This window comes from Diabrotica undecimpunctata, chromosome 1 (genome assembly GCF_040954645.1).
Source record: "Diabrotica undecimpunctata isolate CICGRU chromosome 1, icDiaUnde3, whole genome shotgun sequence".
Lineage (NCBI taxonomy): Eukaryota > Metazoa > Arthropoda > Insecta > Coleoptera > Chrysomelidae > Diabrotica > Diabrotica undecimpunctata.
This window is the reverse complement of record NC_092803.1, coordinates 22,518,152-22,545,956: the sequence shown is the minus strand read 5'-3', so window position 1 is coordinate 22,545,956 and position 27,805 is coordinate 22,518,152. Positions and strand designations below refer to the sequence as shown.

Genomic DNA, 27,805 nt, shown 5'->3' with positions numbered 1-27,805 from the left:
GTATCCCCCTAATATCTACAAAACAAACACCAGGACGCAAATTATAGTAGAAAAAGTTATAAAGCAAAGCGAAGAACAGCGGTATTCAGTGTTTGTGGTGAAAGTGAGAGGAACCACTACGCTGCCATGATGGCAGTACCGCTGCAGGTGAGTCCATGCTTGACTACTATAGTAGTGGCGCCAAGATATATTATATACCAGAGGATTTAAAAATAATAAAAATGTGCAGTGGTTGTTTGTTGAAAAAAGTTTTAGAATATTACATGTGCTTTACATGGAGAACACAATGTGTTCGTGTCATGACGTGAGCGAACAATGATTTTCTCGGTTAAAAAAAATAGTCTTTATGACAAATTTTGAAAAGGTATTGATCGATTTTTGAGATCAAATTTAATGTGTGATCAAAAGGAAAAACCCTAAGTGGGGAAAAAGAAGTACCGATTTTTTTCTCAATTAAAAACAGTATTAAAGGGGAGTTGTTGGGAAGTTATTGATGATGATTTTTGAGTGTTTTCATTTATAATTAACTGGAAAATTGTCAATAACAGCTTTTAATTTAAAAAGCATTGATATGGTATAAAATAGTTAGAGCTTTTTGTCATTGATATTACATAATGTTTAATCTTCAATATGGGTAATAAAAAGTGTTATTTTTAGTAACTAATAACGTTGGAGTTATTATTTTCCAGTTTCTGTATTGTTAAAGCTTTATGTTTGTACATATGTTTTTAAAAAATAACTATGAATTCATTCATCCATTAGGTGCTCGCACTCACACAGAGCTTTCGGAAATCAACCTATGTTTGAATCAGTCATTTTTAAAAGGGGTCACTTACACTTTTTTTTTTATTTTACAGGAGAGGTACAAAACTGCTTATCTTTAACACTTTTAGGAAAATAAGTGTTTTATATAAAGTGTTATTTTGATAAATATTTTAAAAATACGTTTTTTAATTTAAAAGACCTTTAATTTTAAAAGATTTTAAAAAAAAGAGATGTCCCGTTTTCAAAATGAGCTAGTATTAAAAGTAAAAATAGTCATTATAATATAAATAGTATTGTTTGTTACAAACATTAAACTTATTACACTAAATTAAGAGAAAAAAAAAACAAAATAAATGAGAGTAGTTAACTTCCTGCTTGTTCCGTTTCTTCGGCACTGGAAGTAGGCCATTCCCAGATAATATGGTAGAATGCCTTGTGGTTATCTTGAATGTAGAATATAGTAGAAGCTTCTTAATGTCTTTAATTTTTTTAATGTTTATTGGAATTTTCGCCTGGTAGGCAGAATTATTTTGAGGATCGGGCTCAAAAATGTGTGGAATGTCGCTTGGTTGAGATTTTAAAAGTTCGAAACATTTCTCAAGAATGCTGTCAATGTATGGTTTAGCTAATACGATATTAAAATTATCTGAAGAAAATCCAAAACATAGCAGAACACTTCTGTCAGTTGTTCTTCTTCCTCTGTTGAAAGTGTCGATGGCGTGGATGTCAGGAAAGGGTTTCTGACCCAGTGATATTGCTCCATATCTTCGGGAAACTATTTCTCAAAGTGTTCGCTCGATGATAACATGTGCGTAAACATATTTTTTTAAAAGAGATCAACGATTCTATCGATTTTTCTTGTAGAATATCTTGTAAAGCAAGGAAACAGTTAATTTCTTGATCTTCTAATTTTCTCTTCCATAAGAGCAACTTCTTCTGAAATCCAGTAATTTTATCTGCCAATTGCAGGATATGAGTATCGTTTCTCTGCAAAGGCTTATTAAGATCATTAAATTTCTTAAATATGTCACAGAGGTATGCTAATTTTATTATAATCTCTGAATTAATAAAGTTTTGTGCATCATCATGTGATTCTGTATGTAGATAAATGTAAAATTCGTTTCTTAATTCGTATACACGTGCGAGTACGTTGCGTTTGGACAGCCAACGAGAGATGCAATAATAAATTAAAGAGGTGTCCTCGGCCCTCATTTCTTCATAAATGTTATGGAAAAGTCTTGATTTCACGGATCGTGTTTTAATGTAGTTCACCACTTTAATAATACTATCCATCACAATATTTAATTCAGGTGTAACGTTCTTTGCTGCTACGGTCTCTCTATGTATGACACAATGTGTCCATTTTACACTTGAAGCCTTGGTTTTGATTTTCTATTCTTTTGAATATAAGTATCCATTGTTGCCTAGCAAAAAATGAACTTTTACTAGTGATTGTTATTTCAAGTTCGCCATTTTCATTATTAGGCAGGTTCTGAATATGTGGTGTGTTATCAGGAAGTTTTCAAAGTAAGTCTCTTGTGTAATTTCATTTACTTGTAAGATATTTCCTCATTAACCCTCAACTGGCGTTGTGGGATCAGGCGGACCCCCAGTACTTTTTAAATCCATGTAAAACTTGCAAATTTAGCATTTATGCCTGGCCGCGCATTCTACCTTTAAGTTGGTGCACTCGTAAGCCACTCCGATACGCACATCAACTGTGATTCAGTTAATTCAGTATTGCTCTCGATAGCAAGCGCTATCTTGTATTAATCTGCAGTTTTCAAGTCAAATGATGAATACTTGCAAGAAATATTTGCAACGGATAGAACGGGAGGAGACGTATTCAGATCCATTATGTCTTTGAAAAGAGTATATGTGTTGCTCGCATGTCTAAGGTTTGCTGACTGAATAGTTAGTGTAAATATTTTATTGCTTTTTTTAGGTTTTATAATGCAGATGATCGAGAAGAACGTAAAACTATGATCGAACTGCAGCAGTGTCTTGGTTATGTGAGAGTTTTGTAAATATTTCCCAAGACTGTTATTCTATAGGAGAATTGTGTATGAACGAAATGCTGATAGGATTTCGCGGTAGATGTAAGTTCTGCATATATGTACATACCTAATAAACCTGGGAAATATGGACTGAAAATTACGGCTTTAACAGACGCAAGTACCCTCTATTTCTATAATGGCTATATTTACTGTGGTAAGGATAGTGATGGTTTTTCTCTAACAAATGAGGAGAGATGTTTCATAAAACCAACACAAGCGGTGTTGAGACTGTGTCATCCAATTGCAAATTCACACCGAAACGTCACAGCAGACAATTGGTTTTCATCCATAAAATTCATGGATGCATTAAAAAAACGAGGACTGACCTATGTTGGCACGCTCAAGCGAAACAAAAAGGAAATACCTATGCAGTTCCTTCCAAGTCGGAACAGAGCTGAAGAATCTTCCATTTATGGTTTTACAAATGACTACACTATAATTTCCTATGTTCAAAGAAAAAGGGAAGGCAGTTGTGTTAATATCATCAATGCACCATACTGAATGTGAGGACATAGAATCTGATAAACCCAGTTGGTCTGTGTCGTCTTAACTGACAAGAACCACGTGTTAAAAACCGAGCAGAGAGACAGTAGTTCCTCAAGTATTAAATTTATTTATTGTCATCGACCTAGAGTCAACACATTATTTAAGTTTGGAAAGATGTAACCCAAATATGGATGTCATAGAAATCTAATTCCATTGTTAGCTTCAAGTATATAAGGCACTGAAGATGATCTGATTAGATCGAAAACGTTATATTGCTACTTGACGACACTTGTAAAAGTTTTAAAAAGTTTTAACTACATGTTTATTTTATATACCTAAATACAATGGTGAAGTGTTTTAACTTCTGTATGTTTTTTTAAACGATGGTATACAGCCAACTACTGGGATGTTCCCATAAATTTTTATTTTTAAATAGAAAAAGGGCTTACACGGTTTTATTCCAGCTTAAATGATTACAAATTATAACGAAATAATGAATTATGTCTTTATTAATTTCATAAAAAACTCAATAAAAATGGGGTGTGGTAGACCCCAGGACGCAGTTAACGGCAGAATAAACTACGACGTCAGTTGAGGGTTAATGTGTTTTTATTCGTTCGTTCGTTTTTGGTGTAGTTCTAGGTGCAGGGATCTATTACGCAATTTTAGTTCATATATACTTAAAGAAACAGTAAATTACTTTAAAATTTGGTCCACTTCATCTTCTAAAAAAGACCATTATTTGTAACATGTTCATTCATCAATGACCTGTCTCATTAGTATTTTTAACAAAAACTCTACACCTATGAAACCTCGCTAACAGTCACAAAAAGCAGAATTTAGGTTAAAAACAGCAAAAACTTTCTCAGTATATATTATTTATGAAAACAATGAGACTGCTATGACTCTTATATACTGTTTAACGAGAGTGTCTCCTGACAAATCGCTGTAATTGAGGAAATAATTGGAGAAATTCATTGTGAAGTAGAAGGAAGTGAATTAGACAATTATTGTGGTCACATGTGATGGTTAGATATATATATTTTTGTGTAATTTAGTGGGTACGTAGCAAGTTGACATGTCGGGTAATTGTTGCTTTGTGAACCCAAGTTTTAATTAGAGAAGAAATGAATGAATAAGTGTCGCTGTAATATAAGAACTTTTACTTATACAGTGTGAGTCATTCATATTTAACATAAAATCTTAATTACCTACACAAAACCAATATACTATCTGCTATTAGCTTTTTATATATTAATATAGGACCTGTTGTAGTTAACAAATTAAAATATCACTTTTTGAAAATATCTGCCTTTCGCAGATAAACGAATCCTAGTCTGCCTAAAATGACTTTATTTTAATAAAGTTTTGAGATTCGTCAATTTCAAACCTTAAAGTTGCTATTGGAAGTTGCGGTTAAAGAAATTGAAAAAAAAAGGATGGCAAACAAGCTTTATTTAATTAACTGATCAAAGTGTGGACATTTTACTTTCACATTGTAATAAAATCTTTTTCCCGAACATTTTGTAGCATTTCAGTAGTTATTTAGCCACATGCACGATTCAGTGTAAAAGAGCATCTAAAGAAATATGTTTGGTTTTATTAATTTTATGATTCAAATCCAAGTCAGAGATGTATTATATAAAATGGATATATCAATCAATATTATACAAGCCATCAAAAATATCTACACATATAATCGAATGCAGGCAAAGATAAATGAAAACTAACACAGCCTATATCAGCACAAAGTAGAGTCAGGCAGCAGTACGTTAAGGTCATGTTTACAGAATGGGGAACAGAGAAATCCAAATGATATGGTATGCAGACAACGCTGCAATAGTCGTCGAGACTGAAGATGATCTCCAAAGATTAACGCACATTCTCAATACAACCAGCAAAAATTACAACATGATAATTTCAGCAGAAAAAAAAAACCAAATTTATAACAATATCGAAATACCAACTACTGGTATATCTGGGAATATATATATATATATATATATATATATATATATATATATATATATATATATATATATATATATATATATATATAGAAATGTTTCTCCAACGTCGATATTCCCAAAAAAATCTTTATTTCGAAAATAAGTTACAATTTTTGAGAAATTCTACAAACTACTACATTTAATGATTTAAAGTTGACTATTGAAACATAATAATTACAATAATAATAAAAATATTGATTTCTTCCTATTTATAACGTCGGATATCGGAATCTGCTGATTCTTAATAGTAAGGGAGCTTATGGCTACATTTCTCCTCCCTCCATTGGTTGGGACTTCGTCCTCGAAGTTTTGGTTACTTCGGCTATCAGCTCGTCTAGTATCTGGATCTGGGCAGGATGCAATTTTTCTCCAAATAGGATTTTGGAAATTCGTTTTCTTTTCCTAATTAGGAAGATTATTAGGAAAGCTAAAATAGTTAAAAATATTATAACAGAAGTGGTGCTCAGTCCTATGGATAATCGGGGTAGTACTTCTATGGTATCTATTGGTTGAATTTGGCCATGTGTCTCTGGGATTGTTAATTTTTTAATTTTCATCTCATGGTTTGGTATTAATTTTATTGGAACAATTTTTGGAATGGAAATATCTTGAGACGTCTTTTTATTAAATTGGATACCTTCAATCATTATTGGTACATCTGTCGTCAAGAGGCTGGTTGAATTAATTTCTATCTGTTGGATTCTCATTGGGTGAACTATTCCTAGCAATATGACTTTGCTGGTTTCTTGGAAAAAGTTCTCTGTGATTAATGTTTTTGTGCAATTATCTACATTGGGTATGTTACATTTGGATTGTACATAGTTGGAACAAACTATGTTATCGCCTTGTCCTATACAAGTGTTGAACCATTTATTATTTGTATAGTAGCTTGCAGGTGGCAGAATCATAACATGATCTTTGTTTGGAATGGGATAGATTTTATAGGTAGTATAAGGAATTTCATGGAGTATAGGGATTTTAATTATTATGAGCATTGTATTTGAAGTTACACAAACTAAAGTTTTTGTTGACTCTATAAGTTCATAAGGATGTTCATTACTATTGGGAATTGAATTTCTGGGATAAATTTTGAGAAGGTTCTCTTTAAGGTCTATTATTTCCTTTAAAGTGAATAATTCTATATTAGAGATATTAAGTTCAGATAAAGTAATGGTTCTTATAAGTTTCATTAGAAATTCGTTTATATTTTGGAGATTTATTATCTCGTTGTGTAGAATGATATAGCTGTCAAAATCAGCTGATAATTTGTTGAGTGCAGATATGAGAATTGAATTATCAGAATTTAGTTTTTCTAAAAGTTTATCGAATCTCGTGTTAAAAGAGTTTCCATAAGATATTTGGTTATTAAATTTTTTTATGATTTCGTTTTGTTTATTTTCTAAAGAGATTATGTGTGATTTTAACAAGTCTAAGTCAGAGTCGTCTGGATTTCCAGTCACGTATTTGATGGCTGTACCTAGAAAATTAAAAAGTCCGCGTTTCTGTTTTCGCGTAATCTTGTGTAGATCGTCTTTTGTTTGTTCTTGTATGTGGGTGTATTGGGAGTACAGTAGCGAGAGAGGTGCATTTTTGAAGTGATCTTTGAAATAGCTTGTCGGACTAGCGTCAATACTGTCGGATAATTTGTCTAGTGGAATGTGAAGAAAATGTCTGTGATAGTGGGAGATTTCTCTTGATTTGCCTATCTCTTCAGCATAGTAACCATTATTCGGAATCTCCTGAATATTGAGTGGATGGACCAGGGCGAGGATTGTCCTGTGAAAAATTTGGGTCTTGAGTAGGTTTATCTACATGTTTTCGTATCCGTTTTACATATTTAAGGTGAGTGCTTGTTAAATTTTGTTTATCTGTTTTACCGATTATTTTTGTTTTGTCTTGCGTTTCTGGATGAATAGTGGAGAAAGGGGCTTGTAATTTGGACTTATGTTTTTTCTTAGAAACATATAGGGATTTTGTAAGGTCTATTTCCGGAATATCTTCGGCATTTTCGTTTTGTCTATCTAAAAGTTGTTGTCTTTTTTGTTTTTGTTTATTATATAGTTCTGCAATAAAGGGTTGGAGTTCTTCTTTATGTCTTTGATTATATGTTTCGTATATCGGAAGATCAAAGTCGAAATGTATTTCTTCTGCATAGGGTCCGTACAGAATTGAGAACGGGGAATAATCTGTGGAACTGTGGATTGATTGGTTGTAAATAAGAATGGCGTGTGTTAGAATGTCATCTAACGAATCATTTAGATTTTGGGCTTGTAAGGTCCTAAGTTTTTCAATAAGAGTTGAATGAAAGCGCTCTACAGGAGAGTTTGAGGAAGAATTGTTTACTGTTGTAAAATGTATTTCGATTTTGTGGATATTTAGGAATTCTTTAATGACTGCGGAATTAAATTCGGTGCCGCTGTCGCATACAATCTTTTTTGGATAATTGTGATGCGAAAAGTAGTGTCTTAATTTATTTAGTATGGAAATGGAAGTTTTGTCGGTGAGCTTATAGCATTGACCGTATTTGGAAAAATAATCTATTATTGTGAGATACAGGTTTTTATTGCAGTGGAATAGATCGATATGTAATATATCAAAAGGTTTTTGACCTAACAACGGTCCTAATTGGGGAAGTTTATAAGGACGTCGCTCGTATTTATTTTTTAGGCAAATTTCGCATTTATTGATAAAATTAGAAATAGTTGTCTGCATTGAGGGCCAATAAAATTTTTGTTTTAAATGTTTGTAGGTTTCAATTATTCCGTTGTGATTTTCTACGTGATATTTCTTTATGCATTCTATTTGTTGGTTTTCTTCTTCTATGTCCTGAAGTAGTATATTGCAAAATATTGCTTTGACTGTGGAATTTATTTTTTCTTTAAAATAGTTACAGATAAAAGGTCTAAATTCGTGAGGGATTGTTATTGCAAATTTTTGATTTGGTCTAAGGATATTTTGGAAGGTATTTGCTATTTCTGTTTTCCAATTATTTGTCAAAGTGACAGTGTAACGGTGTTTGTTAAAAATTCTTTTGTATTTAATTTCAAAATTATTTGACTCTGGTTTAAAAATAATTTGGTTTGAGGATAAATTAATTGGTTCAGGTGAAATCTCTATTCCAGTGATAGGGTTCTCAACTGATGTATGTTGTGTGTTAGTACTGTTTTGTAAGTTGTCAAAATCGGCAAGGAAATCGTCTATGTCGAAATTGTCGGGTGGTTCAGCACATTCTGAATTCGGGGGTTCAGCACATTCTGAACTCGAGCTTAGGGCATTTATTTGGACTCGGCTAAGAGCATCAGCAACTTGATTCTCTTTGCCTTTTTTATATTTAACTTCAAAATCATATTCTCCTAGTTTAAGTCTCCATCGGGCTAATCTAGAAGTGGGGTCTTTAATTTTGTAGATCCATACGAGAGGATTGTGATCTGTTTCTACAGTGAATTTTTGGTTGTATAAATACATACGGAAGTGTTTACAAGAATCTAGTATGGCTAAAAGTTCTTTTTCAATAGTGGAGTAGTTTTGTTCTGCGGAATTTAGAGTTCGAGAATAGTAGGCAATAGGGTGATTATTTTGAGATAATACTGATCCTATAGCTATATTAGAGGCGTCTGTAGTCAGTACAAAAGGCTTTTCGAAGTCTGGATATTGTAAGACTGGAGAATTAGTTAACAATTGTTTGCATTTTGCAAAACATTCTAAATAATTTGGATTTGTGGGGTCGATAGTTGCTCCTTTTCGAGTACATCTCGAAAATGGGGACGTTATTTTTGCAAAGTTGGGTATGAATCTTCGGTAGTAACCGATTAAACCAAGAAATGATTTAATTTCTTTTACTGTTTTTGGTAGAGGATATTTTTGTATAGCTTCGATTTTTGCTGGGTTAGGTTTGATTCCTTCGGTTGTCACTACGTGACCTAAGAAAGAAACTTCTTTCGTGAGAAACTCAGATTTGTCTAACTGAATTTTTAAATTATTTTTTCTGAAAGTGTCAAAAATAGTCGCAATATGAACTAAGTGTTCTTGCAGTGACTTGGAAAAAATAATGACATCGTCCATGTAGACGAAGCAAAACTTATGAATAAAGGGCCTAAGAATATTGTCCATTAACCTTTCGAATGTTGCTGGGCTATTCTTTAAACCAAAGGGCATACGTAAAAATTCAAAGTGACCATGCGGAACTGAAAAGGCTGTTTTCCGAATAGAATCCGGATGAACTTCAATCTGATGGTAACCTTGAGCTAAATCTAATGTTGTGAAATAACTGGCTTTTCCTAAGTTATCCAGTATCTCGTCTATCTGAGGAAGTGGGTAGCGATCACTTTCAGTATGATCATTAAGCTTCCTGTAATCAATTTCTAATCTAAATTTTTTCTGACCTGAGGCATCAGCTTTTTTTGGTACTATCCAAACTGGAGCTGAGTACGGTGAAATTGACGGTCGAATTATCTTATTATCTAATAAATTATTTATCTGTTTTTTTATTTCTTCCTGCATTGCTTTGGGATGCCGAAATCCCTTTACATAAATTGGATTTTCATCCTTAGTTTTAATTTCGTGTCTAACAGCTGATGTGAAAGTTAAATTTTTGTTTTCGTCGTAAAATACGTCTTTAAATTTTTTGCAAAGACTTATAATTTTATATTTTTCTTCGTTATTTAAGTGCGAAGTACGGATTTTGTTTTCATTAAAATGCGTCGTTGGAATTTTTGCTATATTATAATTACAAAAGTTCTCAACTTCAATTCTCTTATTAAATTTCATAGGCATAGGTAAGTCGAAAGTGTCTAGAAAGCCGTTTTTTGCAACGTGAATAGAATGGGGAATTTTGATACCTTGAAAGTGTCTTTCGCGCAATAAAACTTCGCCATTATGAACGCTTACTGGAATTTTTTGGTATAAAGTTTCAAATGGAATGCTAACGTGAGGATTCTCAAAGGTTAAAGTATGAGTTGCGTAGCTAATTGTGGCGTGGAATCTTTTCAGATCGTAAGTTCCAAGGAGGATATCAAAGAATTGACTAAAGTCGGCAATTTTTACGTCGAATGTTTGTGGAATTCCATATTCTAGGAATAGTGGCGTCTTAATATTTAAGTCGTGCTTGGAAGTAATTTTCATTGACGTTAGCGAAAAAGGTTTTCGATAAATATGATTTTTATCAAATAGTTTGAGAGCTCGCGGATTTAAAATTGAATGGGAACCGCCGGTATCGATTAAAACGCGTAGATGTGTTTTGGGTGTAATGAAACAGGGTAACCCAGGGGAACTTTCGATATTATATAGGTTTATACAGGGGGTGGATGATCGTTTAACGGGATGGCTTGAAAATCCTGATGATTTTCATCATGCAAATCGGGCTCTTGTTCGGATTCGTAATTTTCGAAATCATTTTCGAAATATTGGGTATCATTTGAATCTATGTGAAAATTGTGGCTTCTATTAGTTGTAATTGTCATGGGCTGATGGTTTCTGGTTGTGGTAGTTTGAACACCGCTCATTGGAGTAGCAAAATTTGGTTGGGGTCGAGGAGCTTTATATTTATTTAATCTTTGTTGGTTGTTTTTCGGAACATTGTTTCGTTGAAAGGATTGATTTTGTTCGTGAGAACTGAAATTTTGTCTCTGAGGGAAATTATAGTTCTGTTGTGGAGTGAAGTTAAAATTGGGCTCTGTGTTGTGAGTTGAAGGTCTCACATAGTTCGAATGCGTGGGTTGGAAGTTTGAGTATGTGGGTTGGAAGTTTGAGTGTGTGGGTTGGAAGTTTGTGGATCTTTGATTATTCGAAGATTGATAATGTTTATTTTTGAGTGGGGCCTTTTTGTTTTGTTGGCTCTTAAGGAAGTTCATGTATTGTTGTTGATTTTTGTGGTTATCGTAGGCAATACACTTTTGAAGGGCTTCTTCTAGGGAATTTAATTCAAAATGCGATAAGTATTCGCAATAAGGCTCGTTGATTCCGGTACAGAAAGTTTTGAGGGCAATGTTTTTGAAGTATGGAGTTTTAAAAGTGACTGTCGCGGGATTATCGTTTAGGGTGATGTGTTGGAGTAAATCGTTCAGATTTGTAGTTATTCTCTGATGATAATTGTCGTAGGATTCACTATGTTTTTGGACTGTGGTGGATAGTTGTGTTACTAATATGTCTTCGGAACGTCTGTCTCCGTATTTAGTTAATAACGCTGGACGAATTTCTGTCCAATTGGTTTTATTAGAATAGTTTAAGAAATTTCTAGGTTCTCCTTTAATTCGAGATACGATATGGGAATTTAAGATAAATTCTTGGGACGGATTTAAATCTTGGGTGCCTAAGAAAACTATTAAATTATCTACTGCTTTGATAAAGGTGGAGAGGTTGTCTCCAGAAGAGAATTCGGGCAGAGTTGAGCAAAGGCTAGCAATATCGCTATTGGTCATCGGCATTTTGGAACGTAATTTAGATGCAGGCTTAGATTTAGAGGTTTGTAGATTTCTTTTTATTTTTAGATTTAAATTGTAGAATAGTAAACTTAAATTTTCGATACTATTTTGGGAAATATCATTCAATGTACTCATAAAATATATGCAAAAAATATAAATGCAAGTATATATAAAAATTCGTTGAAGTAAAATGTTATAAATAATATAAATTCAATAAACAATAAATAATAAATTCAATGTAAATGTTTAAGAATTCAATTAAAATAATAAATGCTCATAAACAATGGTAAAGAAAGGAAAAACTTACGCAAGGATGATCGTGTTTGATTTCCAATACATTTTTCTCTTTTACCAGGTTCTTCAGGATTTCATTAAACTAATGTAGACCAGGAAACGACTATGTTTCTGTATGAAATATCCTGTGGTTCGCAGCGCCAGAAATGTTTCTTCAACGTCGATATTCCCAAAAAAAAATCTTTATTTCGAAAATAAGTTACAATTTTTGAGAAATTCTACAAACTACTACATTTAATGATTTAAAGTTGACTATTGAAACATAATAATTACAATAATAATAAAAATATTGATTTCTTCCTATTTATAACGTCGGATATCGGAATCTGCTGATTCTTAATAGTAAGGGAGCTTATGGCTACATTTCTATATATTTATATATATATATATATATATATATATATATATATATATATATATATATATTTATATATATATATATTTATATACATATATATATATATATATATATATATATATATATATATATATATATATATATATATATATATATATAATAACTAGTTGAGACTAGTTGGAAATTATTGAGCCCTATGCTCTTCAATTTAATCATATAATAAAGCATCAAAAGCATCAAAATATATAAACAGGATATAGAATGAGAAACAAAGAGATAAAAATAATCTGTTACGCAGACGATGCAATATTGATAGCCTAAGATGAAAATAGTGTGCAAAGACTGGTCCACAGATTTAACATAAGAGCAAAAAATTTAATATGACAAGCTTATCTCAGAAAACTAAAACAATAGTAATCAGCAAAGAACCAACCAGATATAAAATAGAAATTGATGGCATCAGTATTGAACACGTAATGGAAATAAAATACCTTGGAATTAGACTGTTCAGCTATGGAGACCTGGACAAAAAAGTAAGAGATCAAGTCCAAAAAGCAAATAGACTGGCAGGATGCCTTAATAACACTATATAGCGGAACAAACACACTGAAATGAAGTCAAGAATTTATAAAGCCAGTGCCAAAATAAAGAAATATGCTGTAGAAACAAGACCCGACACAGCCACAACACAAAGGCTACTGGAAACTTCACAGATGAGAGTACTGAGAAGAATTACAGGAAATTCGCTGAGAAAGAGTAGTGATTTCATTAGAAGAAAATGTCACCAATCGGCAGAAGAAGTATCGGACGACCGCCCAAAAGATGGAGAGACTACCTTTCATAAAGGTATTAATCTGCCAATGAAAAAGCAGAATTGCTTATAAAGATGAAGAAAAAGATAACTAGTTATGGAGATATTGATAAAGAACTGAAGAACTGCGACACTTAACTGGAAGAACAAGTACCTAAGACAAGACACAAAAGCAAGTATCTATAACAATGGAATAATGACATACACGGTGGAGACGAGACCGACATATCCAAAACAAAACGACTGCTAGAAATGGCAGATGAGAATACTCCAAAGAAAATCATGGAACAGCCTACTGCGGAGAGGGAGAAGCGAAAACATATGAAGGGTATGTAAAGTAAAAGACATAAATGTATGGATAACAAAATGGAGACAGGAATGGAACTAACACATTAGCAAAATTGCAGAAAATAGAATAGTATGAACAACACGAGACAAATCACCAAGTGGTTAAAAAAGTTTTGGAAGACCAAGGAAGAGATGATGTGATAATTTGAACAATGAAGGAGGTTAGTATTGAAAAGAAATAGGCCTTAGGAGCGTTTAAAAAAGAAGGAAGAAGAAGTTTGATTATTTAGTTTTATAAATATCATAAGATAACTCATAACAAATAGTGTGAGATCAGGTGATCTTGGGGACCACTCAATTAATACGTACCTATTAATCCACTTCTGGAGAAAATGATAGTTTAAAATCACGTACCTACAGGATATGTAATTTTTGTGGTTTAGGATATACAGCCAAACATAGGAAATTCATTCCTTGTGGATCCATATAATACATACACGGCGGAGACGAGACCGATATATCCAAAACAAAATGACTGCTAGAAACGGCAGATGAGACTACTCCAAAGAATATCATGGAACAGCCTACTGCAGAGAGGGAGAAGCGAAAATTGAGACAGGAATGGATATATAATATTAAGTACATACTTAATATTACATAATCTCTTGGAATCTTAACGTTTAGTTCATAATTGCAAAGAATAGCTGTAATTTTTACAATACTCCTTCTGTCATTTATATACGAGTTTTAATTTCTTCATAAGGATTTAGGGTGTCGTTTATTCAGCATTATAAGTATTTAAAATGTTTAACTTTTGTTATAGGACATTACACAGGTATATCATTGTGGACAATATGTTACAAAAAGGGCCAAGGTCTTTTGCAATAACCATAAGTAGTTTTATCTTTGACGTGTCTATACCCAGTACAATAGTAAAGCATTTTCGAGTGACTAGATTTATTAGAAATTATAGATCTTCGATAATCTTAGCTGTGATCGCTATATCATCCGCATATCTAATGTTTATTGTTTCTTCTCCAATTAGAACTCTGTCCTTTTCTTTTTCTTGTGCCATCCTGATCTTATTTACAGCTAATCTAAAGAGTTCATTGCTGGTTCAGCCAAACCACTTCTCAAATTTCGCAACCATGACATTATTCTACGGCCTGGATTCTTTTTTTCTATTTTTCCCTGCATTATATGTTGAAGTAATAAGTATTTTTGTTTCGCATTAGGTGGCCCAAACATTCGAGTTTTTTTTTGCTTTACAGTTATCATAACCTCCTTCTATTTTCTTATATGATGTAGCAATTTCACGTTTGTGAATCTATCAATACAACAACTTGTATTGTCAAATACTAGTATTCAACGGTAGTACCACATCTCTAAGCTTTCAATATTTTTTATATTGTTCTTTTTGAGTCCAGGTCTCTACTCCGTATAATAGCGTGTTAAGCACATAGCCTCACAACATTGTGTCCCTATTGAAAAACAATTTTTTTGTCTTAATGAAAGTGGCTCTGGCAATTTCGATACGTCTTTAGTTCACCTGTTTTGGTCTGTAGTTTCATTTAGTAAAGTTCCCAAGTACTTGTAGTTCGATACTTTCTCAATTTGACTGCCATTAATACTAATTTGCGTTGGTTGTATCATGTTCTTACTGAAGATCATATACTTGGTTTTCTGGTCATTAATTTTTATGCCGTACCTAATTATTACAAGCGATGTTTATATTTGTAAGCAGTTGTAAATCTTCTGCTATTCTTGTGACTAGAACAGTATCATCTGCATATCGAATATTATATACAACCCCTCCGTTGATTACAATTCCTTCGTTTACTTTTAAAAGAGCTTCCTGGCAGATGCTTTCACTATAGACATTAAATAGAAATGGTGACAAGACACAACCCTCTCGTCCTCCTATGCGTATTTCTATTTCTGGAGATGTTTCGTTTTCTATTTTAATATTAGCCTATATATTCCAATATAAATTCAGTCTCTCTCAGATTCTTCTCGTCTCTCGGATTATTATGGCTTACCCTATCAAATGGTTTTCCAAAATCTATAAAACACGCATGTGTTTTTTAATTTATATCTAGACATCTTGTACATCCTCATCCTACACCCTATTTACATCATACTAATTTATATTCAGACATCTTTTGACATGCTGTATCAGCACGTCAGATGCAATAATTACCGCGGAATAACTCTCCTAAATACAGCATACAAGATATTGTCAAATATTTTGCACGAGAGATTAAAGCCTTATACTGAAATGTTTCTAGGAGAATATCAGGCAGGATTCAGGCGTGGACGTTCAACCATTAACCAGATCTTTACACTACGACAGATCCTCGAAAAAGCGCAAGAGTTTAACATAGATACGTATCATATTTTTGTCGATTTTAAAGCGGCATATGACAGTGTCTTAAGACCAAGTCATTACAACGCTATGAATGAGTTAGAAATTCCAAAAAAACTCATATGTTTGATAAAAGTGACAATGGCGAAGATGTTATCAGCAGTAAAAATTCAAAACGACTCGTCAACCCCATTTCAAATACATAGGGGGTTAAGGCAGGGAGATGCGCTGGCGTGTCAGCTTTTTAATGTCGCCTTAGAAAAGTTGTACGAGACGCTAATTTAGATAGCAGGGGAACAATATTTAATAGATCAGTCCAAATTCTAGCATATGCAGACGACGTGGACATTATAACAAGAACTAGGGCGAGAACTGCGGAAAGCCTAACCGAGCTAGTAGCAGCAGCAGAATGAATGGGGTTACAGATAAATCAAAATAAAACCAAATTCATGGCGACTAACACAAACACAAGAGCTGAAAATGTTGACACAAATTTAATCATCAATGACCAAAACTTCGAAGCAGTCAAAGAGTTCATATGTCTAGGGACATCGGTTAACCCCAATAATAACACATCTGAGGAAATAAAAAGGCGAATAATAATTGCAAACCGGTGTTATCATGGTCTATCAAAGTACTTAGCTAACAAACGTCTGTCTCAAAAAACTCGTATACGGCTGTATAGAACACTGATAGTCCCCGTTCTCACATATGGATCAGAGGCATGGACGCTAACGATGAATCCGCTCTATCCATTTTTGAAAGAAAGGTGCTACGCAAGATATTCGGAGCGGTCTGTGAGAACGGAATATGGAGGCGTAGATACAACTTTGAACTGCAGAATATCTACAAGCATACGTTTGGTGGTAAAGATATTACCACTATAATTAAGCGAAACTGCCTGCAGTGGGCAGGACATGTAGCCCGGGCCCCTGAGTCAAACATGATAAAAAAGATTCTAACAGCGCAACCCGTGGGAATGAGAAGACGGGGTAGACCAAAGCTGAGGTGGATGGACGGAGTAACACAAGATGCCGAGAAGATCGGAGTCGGCAACTGGAAAATGCAAGCGAGGGACAGAATAGAATGGCGTAGAAAGCTTGAGAAGGTCGAGGCCCTCTAAGGGCTGTAGCACCAAGATGATGATGATGATGATGTATCAGCACGTCCAACGTGAAGGGAGCTTTTCGAGAAGCTAGCCCTTTTTTGAATCCCATCTGTGTTTTGTTAATGTCTACTTTCAACTTTTGATAAATTCGATTGTGAATGATTCTTAGAAATATTTGTTCAGATGGCTCATTAGTGATATTGGTAATGTAACGAATGCAGATAGAAACCATTCTTGAGGTATAATTTCGGTGTTATAATATATTGTAATGAATATGTGTAGTAATATACTTGGTTTATAATCCATTAGCTTTATTATTAATTCAATGAAATCCCTATTAGTTTTATTTGCTTTTCCGGTTTTTGAAATGTTTGTTTCTGCTAGCTTCAAATAATTCGCTTGTGTGTTCATTCTATCTCTCAATTTTTTCTAAAACTATGATAATCTTTCCTTTCTTATTCTTAACCAATCCTATTTGATATATCTTTTGGATGCTTGTAATTTTCTTAAATTTTGTATGTATATTAAATGTACGGTACTTCCTTTCACTGTTTTCCACCTTTACACACTTTTTAGTCATCCAAACCTTGCGTTTTTTTGTAAACTTGGTCTCTATTGATTCTGTCCTGTTATTCTTATTGATGTATTTATATAATTAAGCTTTTCATTTATATTGTCTGTGTTGTAAATTTGAGTTTCCACTCTATTGAGATTATCATTTATTTCTTCTTGTACTGTGCGCCGTAATTGTTTATTTTTAAGCTGGTTTAAATCTTATAATGTCATGGTTGGTTTTTCATTTACTTTCGACTAGCGTCTATCATAGAATCGGATTATGATTGGAATCAATATCAGCTTCAGGGTAAGTAATAGAACATTTCACGGTGTTTCGGTATCTCTTTGTCACCATGATAATATAGTCCTTTTGATCTTTTACTATTTTTTTTTGTATGTTGAGACGATGTCCACGTTATAGTCACCTTGGGCATAATTTGAAAAGGGTATTTTTTATAACTAAATCTTTAGTTTGACAAAACTGAAGTACGATCTCGCCTTTCATTCCTAGCACCTAATCCATTATCACCAACTTTCCTCCTCCTCCTCATTTCTTGAGCCCTTGTCAGGGCGTGGTAACACTCTAAATATTATTGGCTTGCTGCCTCCATTGGCTGCGATCCTGTTCCATATGGACGGCTTCATGTGGAGATTTTCTCACCAGGGTCTTCATTTGGTCTGCTCATCATGTTGGAGATCTTCCTTTTGGTCTTCTGCATTCTACTTTTTCTTCTACTATCAATAGTTCTATGGTTTCCGTTCTTCTGGCTCTGTGGCCGAAGTAAATTATATTATATTATATGAAGCTCTTCCAGAATTGACAGGTTGGTTCTATGTTCCAAATAGGACACGTTTAGAGTTCTTCTATAGACCCAAATTTCGAAGGCTTCGATCTTACTCCTATTGATTTTTTTCAATATCTGAAAAAAACGTAGCTGAAACAAGAGTCCATGTTTCAGCTGCGTATGTAGCAATGGGAAAAATAATGGCATTAACCAACCTGAGCTTAGTATTCCTTGTTATTGCTCAGTCTTTTCATATTTTAATCAGTTTAGATGTTGCGGTTCGGCCCACGGGGTCAGAAAGCCCTGCCTGTCGTAAGAGGCGACTAATGGGTAGGAATAGGGAGGTGGAGAGCCGTCGTTTGAGGTGTCGGGTTGGTAGAAACGCACACGGTCGCTTCGGCGACACGGTCACCGGTCTACATTCCTAGTATCCGAGACGAGACTACTCGTGGGACCACTCTACTCCCATTCCAAAAGAGCCTGGTGAGGTTGAACGAGCTGGGCCCGTGAATACCTCTCCTGACCTTGGTCAGGAGGGGTGTGGACACACCGCGCCTGACGGCGGTCAGGAGCGGTGTAGGTGCCCCGGCACGTACCCTCCGGGAGATCAAAGAGTGGTAGAGGAGAGATCCTCGGCGGCGACCTGTCTACGTGTGAGGTGGAAATTCCTCCGCCTGCCGAACCTACCCGCCCGTAGTGTGGGAGTAACGGGTAGGCAAGGTACTCACAACACAGGTACTACGGGGAAGGTGGAGCCCCCGCGGGTTGCGTGTGCTAGACGTGTCGTGGTAACCCTACGGGGTACCCCCACGGGGGGACCCACGGGACGTCTTTGGTACGCGCCCCGTGGCACCTTCACTTTGGTGTCGGACTCGTAGGGGCAGAGGTTTCACTAACGGGCGTATGCCGAAAGGCCAGGTAGCCCAGGGTCCTGCCAGTTTTTTAATTGGAGGGCACGCCATTCAAGTCATGCTAGTCTACGCTTGATTTCTGAGGAGCAATCGCCATTGTTGGTTATTAGAGAGCTTAAGTATACAAATCTGTCTACGACTTCTAAATTTGCCACTTGGTGTATGTGCAGCGGTGGTAACCATTTTCACTACATTCGTTGCTAGTATAAGTGTGTCATCTGCGCCTCGTAGGTTGCTTATTTTTCTACCTCCTATAGTGATTCCTCCTTTCCATTCGTCTAATATTTTTCTCATTATATATTCAGAATATATGTTGTATAATAATGGTGATAGTATGCAACTCTGTCTAGTTCCTTTTTTGTGTTAAACGCATCTCCATATATTCCGTGTATTTTAACTTTGGCTGAGTTTTTATCACACCGATTTCTTATTAGGGTAACTAGGTGGTTAGATGGAATATTTTCCAATATACTCCAGAGGGTATCCCTGATTTACTGAATCGAAAGCCTTTGTAAAATCTATGAAACAGAATAGTATTTGAATGTTGTGTCTTCTAGCTTTTTCTATTATCTGTTTGATATTCAGTATCTGCTTTCGCATTCCTTTTCCTGGTACGATTCCGCGTTGTTCTTCGGCTATCTCTAGAAGTAGAAAGTACTTTAGCCGTTCATTGATTATATATAGCACAATTTTGCTTTCATGAGAAATAAGGGCAATAGGTACGTAATTGCTGCATCCTGTTAGTGATCCTTTTTTATGGATAGGGATAAAAGTTAATGCGCACCACTTATCAGGTCATTCACCTCCGATCCATATCATGTTGCATAATATTCGGTATTACATCTACTCCAATCTTCCCCATTGCTTCTAGAGTCTCCGCTGGTATGCCACCGATCCATGGTCGACTTTACCCTGCCCTAATTTGGCGTTAAGATCTCTCATTTCTATGTTAACATGTTCTTTATTTGTTTTCCTTATTACTTCTTCCAAGCTGTTATAGAATTGTTCTATTTTATCATCGTCTTTGTTGGCTAGAGAAGAGTATATTTGTATAATATTGATTGTGTTAGTCTTATTCTTCATTTACACTAATATAAAATGTTTAGTAAACACATAACCTTGCCTGGCTTCCATTTGAACGCAAATTTTACCGTTGTCATCTGCCAGAACATAGACCTTTTATTTTACAATAAATATTTTGTACAAGCCTTCGATCTCTATCGTCTATTCTAACCATTGCTAGGTACTCACACTGCCTGTGTGCTATTATGTCCATAAGTTTCTATTGAATTATACCAGTATTAATTCCCTTGACAAATGTCTTGTATATTACTATAGGTTCTCTGTGGTTTTTATTTCCTACTCTTAAGCTAACCTCACTATATGATATTCTTCTTCTATCTCCATTTATTAAGGCTTTTAAAAAACTCTTCGCTAGAATAAAGACTTCTTAACATGTTGGGTGCTCTTAACTTTTGCTTGGTAAAAAATTATATATCTACTCCTTATGTTGATGGCAAGACCAAGCAACTTTTTTATCGCTATAGTGTATTCCTAGATACATAATCGTTCTACCAAATATGATAGAGAATTACCAGAAGATATAGAACTAAAGCATAAACCCAATTATTATAATATTACAAATTTCTGTGGCTATGTAATAAGTTATAAGTACTTTAATTAAGTGCTTCTAACCAGATCTTGCTGTTTTATGGATTTAAATTATTAACATATATTAATAAAACGCGGTGTCTATTCTGGAATAAATTATTTTCCAAGACTAATTTAACATTATATTAAAAATAAAGAAAAAACTATATTTCTTAATGAGTTCACAATAATTATCACCTACACGAGTATCTTACAAACAGAAGTAGTACGATCCTCATCATCAATTCAGTATTTTTATATTTTCCTTACCATTGTCTACAATATAAATACCTTTATTTTTTTGTTGCAGATAAAACTACTCCTACTTTCAATACTCATAAGTGATACCTTGTGGCTGTGCCTAGCAGAACCCGAACCAAAGACAGACAAAGAAAAAGAAGAATTAAGTGCAGAAGAAACAAAGAAGCTAGAAATAATCAAAAGAATCAAGAAGATAAATGAAGATGGCTCCTATACGATAGGATATGAAGCTGATGATGGCTCATTTAAAATAGAAAGTCGTGACGTCCTTGGTCACATCAAAGGCACTTACGGTTTTGTAGATCAAGATGGCCAGATTAAAAGAGTGTCTTACAGTACTACTAACTCAACGGAGATACTGAGTAAACCGCCGGAAGAAGCACCACCGTCTGTCGTACAAAAAATTCCGAGCAAGAAACAATCTCCAGCTACATTTATATTTACATCAACTCAATCAACACCAACTACTACCAGTGTTACTGCATCTAAAAGAATACTAAACACTGTTAGCTCAACTACGTCAAAACCCAACTATAAAAGCGTAGTTAATGTTTCTAATGTTCCACCATTATCAAGATACGTTACGTACACATCTGCTGCTCCTAAAGTACTTTTGCAAGGAAAACCATCACCAACATCTGGACAAATATCCAGACCAGAAGTTGTAACAATCGGATCCACACAGTCGTCAACAACCTTCAAAGGGTTTAGCTCTCCAGACGAAAAACCTGTTACAGAAGAAGAAGAGCCAGAAGTAAGAGGCAATATTCTTAGAAGAGAACTACCCCAACGGCTAGATTCCAACTATGATGTCCGCGAACATATTTTTACCCTTCAACAGTCCATGGGAGCAGATGCTGTAGATGTTTACAGCGGCTCAATGACTACTGGAACCCCAAGACCATTGTTTACAACTACAGCAAGATCTCAGCACTCTCTAAGACCTGTATTATTTTCTTCGATGCCTACTACTCCAGTCCCGAGATCAACAACTCCTTTTCCTCTTAACTATTTAAAAAACAGCCTTCAGGATATTGAGAATAGTTCACCAAGCTACCCATCACAAGAAACAACAACCGAGCAACCAGATCCAACGCCAGTGGTTCAAATACCGGCCAGCAGACCTGAGGTACAAGAGCCTCTAGTAGCTATAAGACACCCAAACCAAAGAAACGCTATATTAGTTCCTCTTAGTCAGCTTCAAGGAAGAGTTATACCTTTAGAACAAGTAAGACAAGCCAATGAAGATCCTAGACAATATTACGTACAAGCTAGTCGAAGACCTGCGGTAGAAGTGGAGCAACAACAAGCTGTAGTGAGGCGATTACCGCCTTATCCGTTACGACCAATGCCCGTACAAGTAGATGAGAATGGTTATATCAGAGAGTTACCACGTCATGTACCAACACCTTATCCTGTTCCAGTACCCGCAACTCCAGTTGCTAGGTACATCGAAGCAGACAATGATATCGATAAAATTCACCCACCTGTTAGCACCAAAGATTTCCAAAGATTATTACAGCAACTAATTTTAAGGCAGAGTAGGTTAGAAAAGATAAGTGCTTTAACCAGACAACCACCAGAGATGTTAATACAGCCAGAAATGCAGAGATATAGGCAATTTTACCAGCAACCTCCTCCTTATTTCGTCCAAAGACAACCAAGACCTGTACAATACGTGTCCCAGAACACCGAACAGGGACCCAATTATGTAGACGTAGATCAGCAACAACTAGTACCTCTAACTCAACAACAAAGGCCCAATATATACGAAGAATATGATTCTGTATCGTATAGACCTAATAGACGAGTAGCAAGGTTGCTTCCAGCAGATTCAGCTCAACAAAACAACGAGGAGTATCTTCCTTCCGATGTTAGAGAGATGCTATTGTTGAGGATGCTTCAGCTAGCCATCAATCCAGCTCTTCCATTAGATGAAGAGGATATAGAAGTAACCAAATCAATGCCAGTGAAGAGAACGCCTGTTAGGAACGTGGAGATATTAGGAGAGGAGGAATCTACTGAAAAGGGAAGTAAGCAGAGGGAGAAAAGGTATATTTTTTTAAATAAAAATAATTAGATTCAATTTTTTTGACTGAAAGGAGCTGGTAAATCTATATGTGTTTATAAAAAGAATTCTGAACATTTTATTTAAAATAATAGATCAGCTACGAGTAGAAGGCCAGTATAACAAATATTTTGCAAGTTGTAAGCTCATTATCATCATATACGATTCTTAGATCACGACATTCCTAAAGCTTTCCATTGTATTCCTGTCGGGTTTAGGTTGTTTGCATTCAGTTGCTTGCTTAGTTCCTTATTTGTTAATTGCATCTTGAAGACCTTACGTTCAATTTGTTTATTTATAAAATTAGATATTAAAAATAGTAAAATTAGGTAGTTTATTTTAATTTTACTTGTAGGTACTTTAATTGTATTGAAATGCATTCTGTAAATTATATTTTATTACCTTTCGTGATCTATTTTGAGTTGTTTTAACAGCTTTTTTTGTCCGGTTTTCATAAAACGTATATAGACTTACACGCTTCTTAAAAATTCCAATTTTTATTTTTTATAAATTCATCCTAAATTAGAAAAAAAAACATTATTTATATTTTGTAGCCTTGCATTTTTCCTACTTTGTAAATATATTTATTAAATATCTCATTCTATCTGCAGCAGTCTTTTATTTAATAATTTTAGGCACACATTAGCAGCAAAATAACTTTCTTAATATAAAACTTATTTGGATTTTTACAAAACGAAATTAAACAAAGAGTTTCAAACAAAATTAAATGGAAGTTGGGTATTTATGATCCGTTTTTTAAATTCCAAACTTCTTGTGTTTTAGTAGGCGGCTTTTTAAAAATCTAAATGTTTGTACTATATAAGCTTTGAACAATAACTCCTATATGTTTCATTTTTAAACGAATCTTTTTGCAGTTGTGTAATTTCAGCCAGCAAATAAAATACAAAATATCCACGCTGTTCTTGATATAATTCACTTAACAACAAAGATGCTTTATCTGTTAGCTTAATTTAGAAATACTTAATGCTAATTACAAAATTAGTTCATTAACATATTCGTAACAATTTTCCAGTTATTCCATTGCGCAAAATTAACCGAATATGTATGTGAGAACCGCTTTAACCTAATCTACAAGAAAAACAATCGAAACGTATTTCATAACGATATATGCAACCATCACTGTACATAAAATAGTCTATTACTGAATAAAAAAAATGCAAGAATTGTTTTAATGATGTGACATTAATTATCAGAGTATACATATATATTTATATCTGTAGGGTAATGAAACCAATCTTGAACACTTTAAGAACCATAGATTTTCTTTTCTACTGGTAATTATTAATAATATAGTATTTTTTTATTGGTACCCCATTTTGCTTATTTAAAGTACGTCCCAGCGTGTTTAAATTCAACTTTCAAAAACGCGCTTGTTTTAAAGTTACCATGGCAACATCAACAGTTTTAAATATTGAACTGATATGAAATGCTGTTCAAAGTAATACTACCGACATTCTCGGAAGCCAATGTGGTTTGACTAATGGCACTCCCGTACTTACCGTATTATTTTTTATAAATGTCTTCCGATTTTTGCGGTATTAACCGCGATTCCGCCTTACTATTTAAGTAATCAATATTAGAACTCATTTTTAAGCAATATACAACCAGTAATAACAATTAATCTTATACCACAGATTGCAAGTTAATTTTTGTTTTTCTCATTTCCATAACTACGTATAATAATGATTATTACAAAGTCAACCATTTTACATTATTAGCTTTTATTTCAATTTTTTGTAATAATAATACATGATTTGAAAGTGTACCAATATAAAAAATAGCGTTAATTATTCGTGGATAACTGGTCTTTCAAAAACTTGCTCTATTTCGAGCAGTCCGGCTGAGCCGTCGTGTGAAAAATTGCGCGTGTTTTAAAGACCCCAATATCCACTTATACTTTAAAATACTATTATTGACTTTTATATACCTGCTTGTTGCTCAGGCTGTCTTTAATTATTACAGTAGTTTATTTTATCAAAATAAAAAACAACAACATATAAAAGTGTATTTATTGTTAATTATTGAAAACGTTTCGTGCAGTATTTCTGCACTTCTTCAGTTCTAATTATTGTAAAGTCATATAAAGATGTCAAACAATGTCAAATGCATAGGTTTAGGCGTTAAAAAATACATTTAGTAACTACAATAAAATTACAGTAAAAACACATTAAAATTTAATGTGTTTTTTATTGTAATTTTATTGTAGTTACTAAATGTATTTTTTAACACCTAAACCTATGCATTTGACATTGTTTGACATCTTTATATGACTTTACAATCATTATACTATAATTCCACTATTTGGAAGAGTGATTTCATCGTTTGAATGCGGAGAAGTGGGAAAAGACTCATGAAAATTCAGTGGCGTACACTCACTTTTATTTTAGTTAATTGTATTATATTTTTTAAATATTATTTGTTCTAAATAGGCCACAATTATTTATTTACAGGTTTTTACTGACGTTTCGATCTCTATATCGAAAGACCGTTTTCAAAGATATAAATGATAATATTTTTATTTTATTTGTTTATTTTAAAATAAACTTATTTTAAATAAGTTTTAATTTTAAATTTTAAATAATAAAATTATTTTTTTCATTTTAAAAACGGTCTCTGGAATAGAGATCGAATCGAAACATATAAATAGATATATTGTGGCTTATTTCCAACATTCTCCCTAAAAATATAGAATGCAACATGCAAAAAGCTGTAGCAAAATAAATATATCTATCATTTGTATATTTGAAATTGGTCTCTTTATATAGAGATCAAAACGTCAGTAAATTAAACGTACGAATAAATATTTTATGGCTTATTCCCTACATTCCCCTAAAAATACAGAATGTTACAATCAAAAAGCTATAAAAAAAAACAAATAAATTTGCAGACAGCTTATTGATGCTACCCAGCTGTCGCAGAAGTTACGCTAAAACGTCTATTGACGTGAACTGACCAGGTTCTAATTTTGTTAAGATTCTCTTAAACCAGCGCCCAAATATTTCGGAAGTCATTTCTTTATCATAATATCCTGTTTCTCTTGATTCAAATTGAAGCAAACCATCATCAAGGAATCCTGTATCACTGCCTATAAGGGTAATGATTAAACGTCGTCCTTTTCCTATGGAGCTTTTAATCCTGTAAACCAGCCTTTTATAAATGCTTATCGTTTACTTTTAACATTTAAATCTTGCCAAACTCTTCCGACTGTATGACCTTCGTTAATCCAGGTTTCATCCAAATAATATATTTTGCGTCCAATGCTTCGAATTTTGCGTATTTCTTTTAAATATTTTCTTCTCCGCACAATAATTTCTTTGTTTCTTTCTAATAGCATACTTTTAGTAGATGAATACTCTACGAGATATCTTGGGTAAGAAGTGATCATTTTCGAGCTCTTGAGAACTTTTTCAATGTTGGAATTTTACTCCGAAAATAAAATGATTGAATTTTTTGCCGAATAACACTACTTGTCTCGTCATCCAAAACAATGTTTTTTCTACCTCTAGTTTTACCTTTTTCTTGTTTTTTTTTTATTTTCCGATGTATTTTTGAGTACACGATCTAAGGGCTACTTTCGAAACTGCTACAAATGTCGACCGCTTGGCTAACATTTGATGCCATTTTTCTGCTGTCAATTCCTTCATATCGTATCACTACTCTTCTGACGTTAACATTTTCCGTCTCTTTTGCGGCTTTTCATTTTTGGAATCAACATCAGAATTTTGCTGTCTTCTCTTGGAACAACTTGGTTGTTCGTTCATTGTATTTCAATAATCACAGATTATAACTAAACATTCGCTATAAAACGACAAACTCCAATAACACTCGATTTATCACCACAAACTTCCAGCGCACAAAATATATTAACAAAATACAACACAAGCACTCCCACCAGCACCGCTTATGTAAATGAATGTTTCTTTCTTCGACACGGGCGGTAGTGATACCGTTGCTATGCTTTACAAATACCCAAGTTGCCAAGTCTTTGAATCAAAATGGGAATGAAATCAAAAATATCGATTTTTAGTTTATAAACTTAAATATGTAACAAAACCATGTAAATAAAATTTATTTTATTACAATGCTTGCTCAATTTTTTAGTACTAAAAAAACTCATTTTTTGATATTTTTATGACGGTAATAATAGCTGTGTCGAAGAATTCAGGCTTGTATGACCATAACTGCTACTTGTGAACAAAAATCGGCTACACTGTACGACAGCTCGTGGTCAAGTCTGCTATAGAGAAGCACAAATAAATGTACTAATTATACATTCTATGATTTCTTACGAGAAAACGCAAATTAAAGGGGTAGTTTTCGACGGCCGCTGTGTACATTTAAATTTGAGGATATTCTGCGTTTAAACGATGAAATCACTCTTCCAAATAGTGGATTGTTACTATAGAACCGAAGAAGTGCAGAAATACTGCACAAAACGTTTTCTATCAAAAGATTGAAATAGTTTTTTCACAGTTTTTTTCTCCTTGACCGATATCCTCATTTACAGTGAGATTTTAATCTCACTCAGATTGTGTATTATATAATATATATATATATATATATATATATATATATATATATATATATATATATA

The 27,805-nt window shown here is 33.8% G+C and overlaps 1 protein-coding gene across 1 annotated transcript; it reads left to right on the top strand.

Annotated features, from left to right (window-relative positions):
• Positions 1-86: 86 nt before the first annotated feature.
• On the top strand, positions 87-23,789 carry LOC140438079 (uncharacterized). Its single transcript, XM_072527795.1, has 2 exons — positions 87-147; positions 21,172-23,789. Exons 1-2 carry the CDS (start codon positions 127-129, stop codon positions 23,200-23,202), a joined length of 2,052 nt encoding a protein of 683 aa, XP_072383896.1. The 5' UTR covers positions 87-126; the 3' UTR covers positions 23,203-23,789.
• The last annotated feature ends 4,016 nt before the right edge of the window (positions 23,790-27,805 follow it).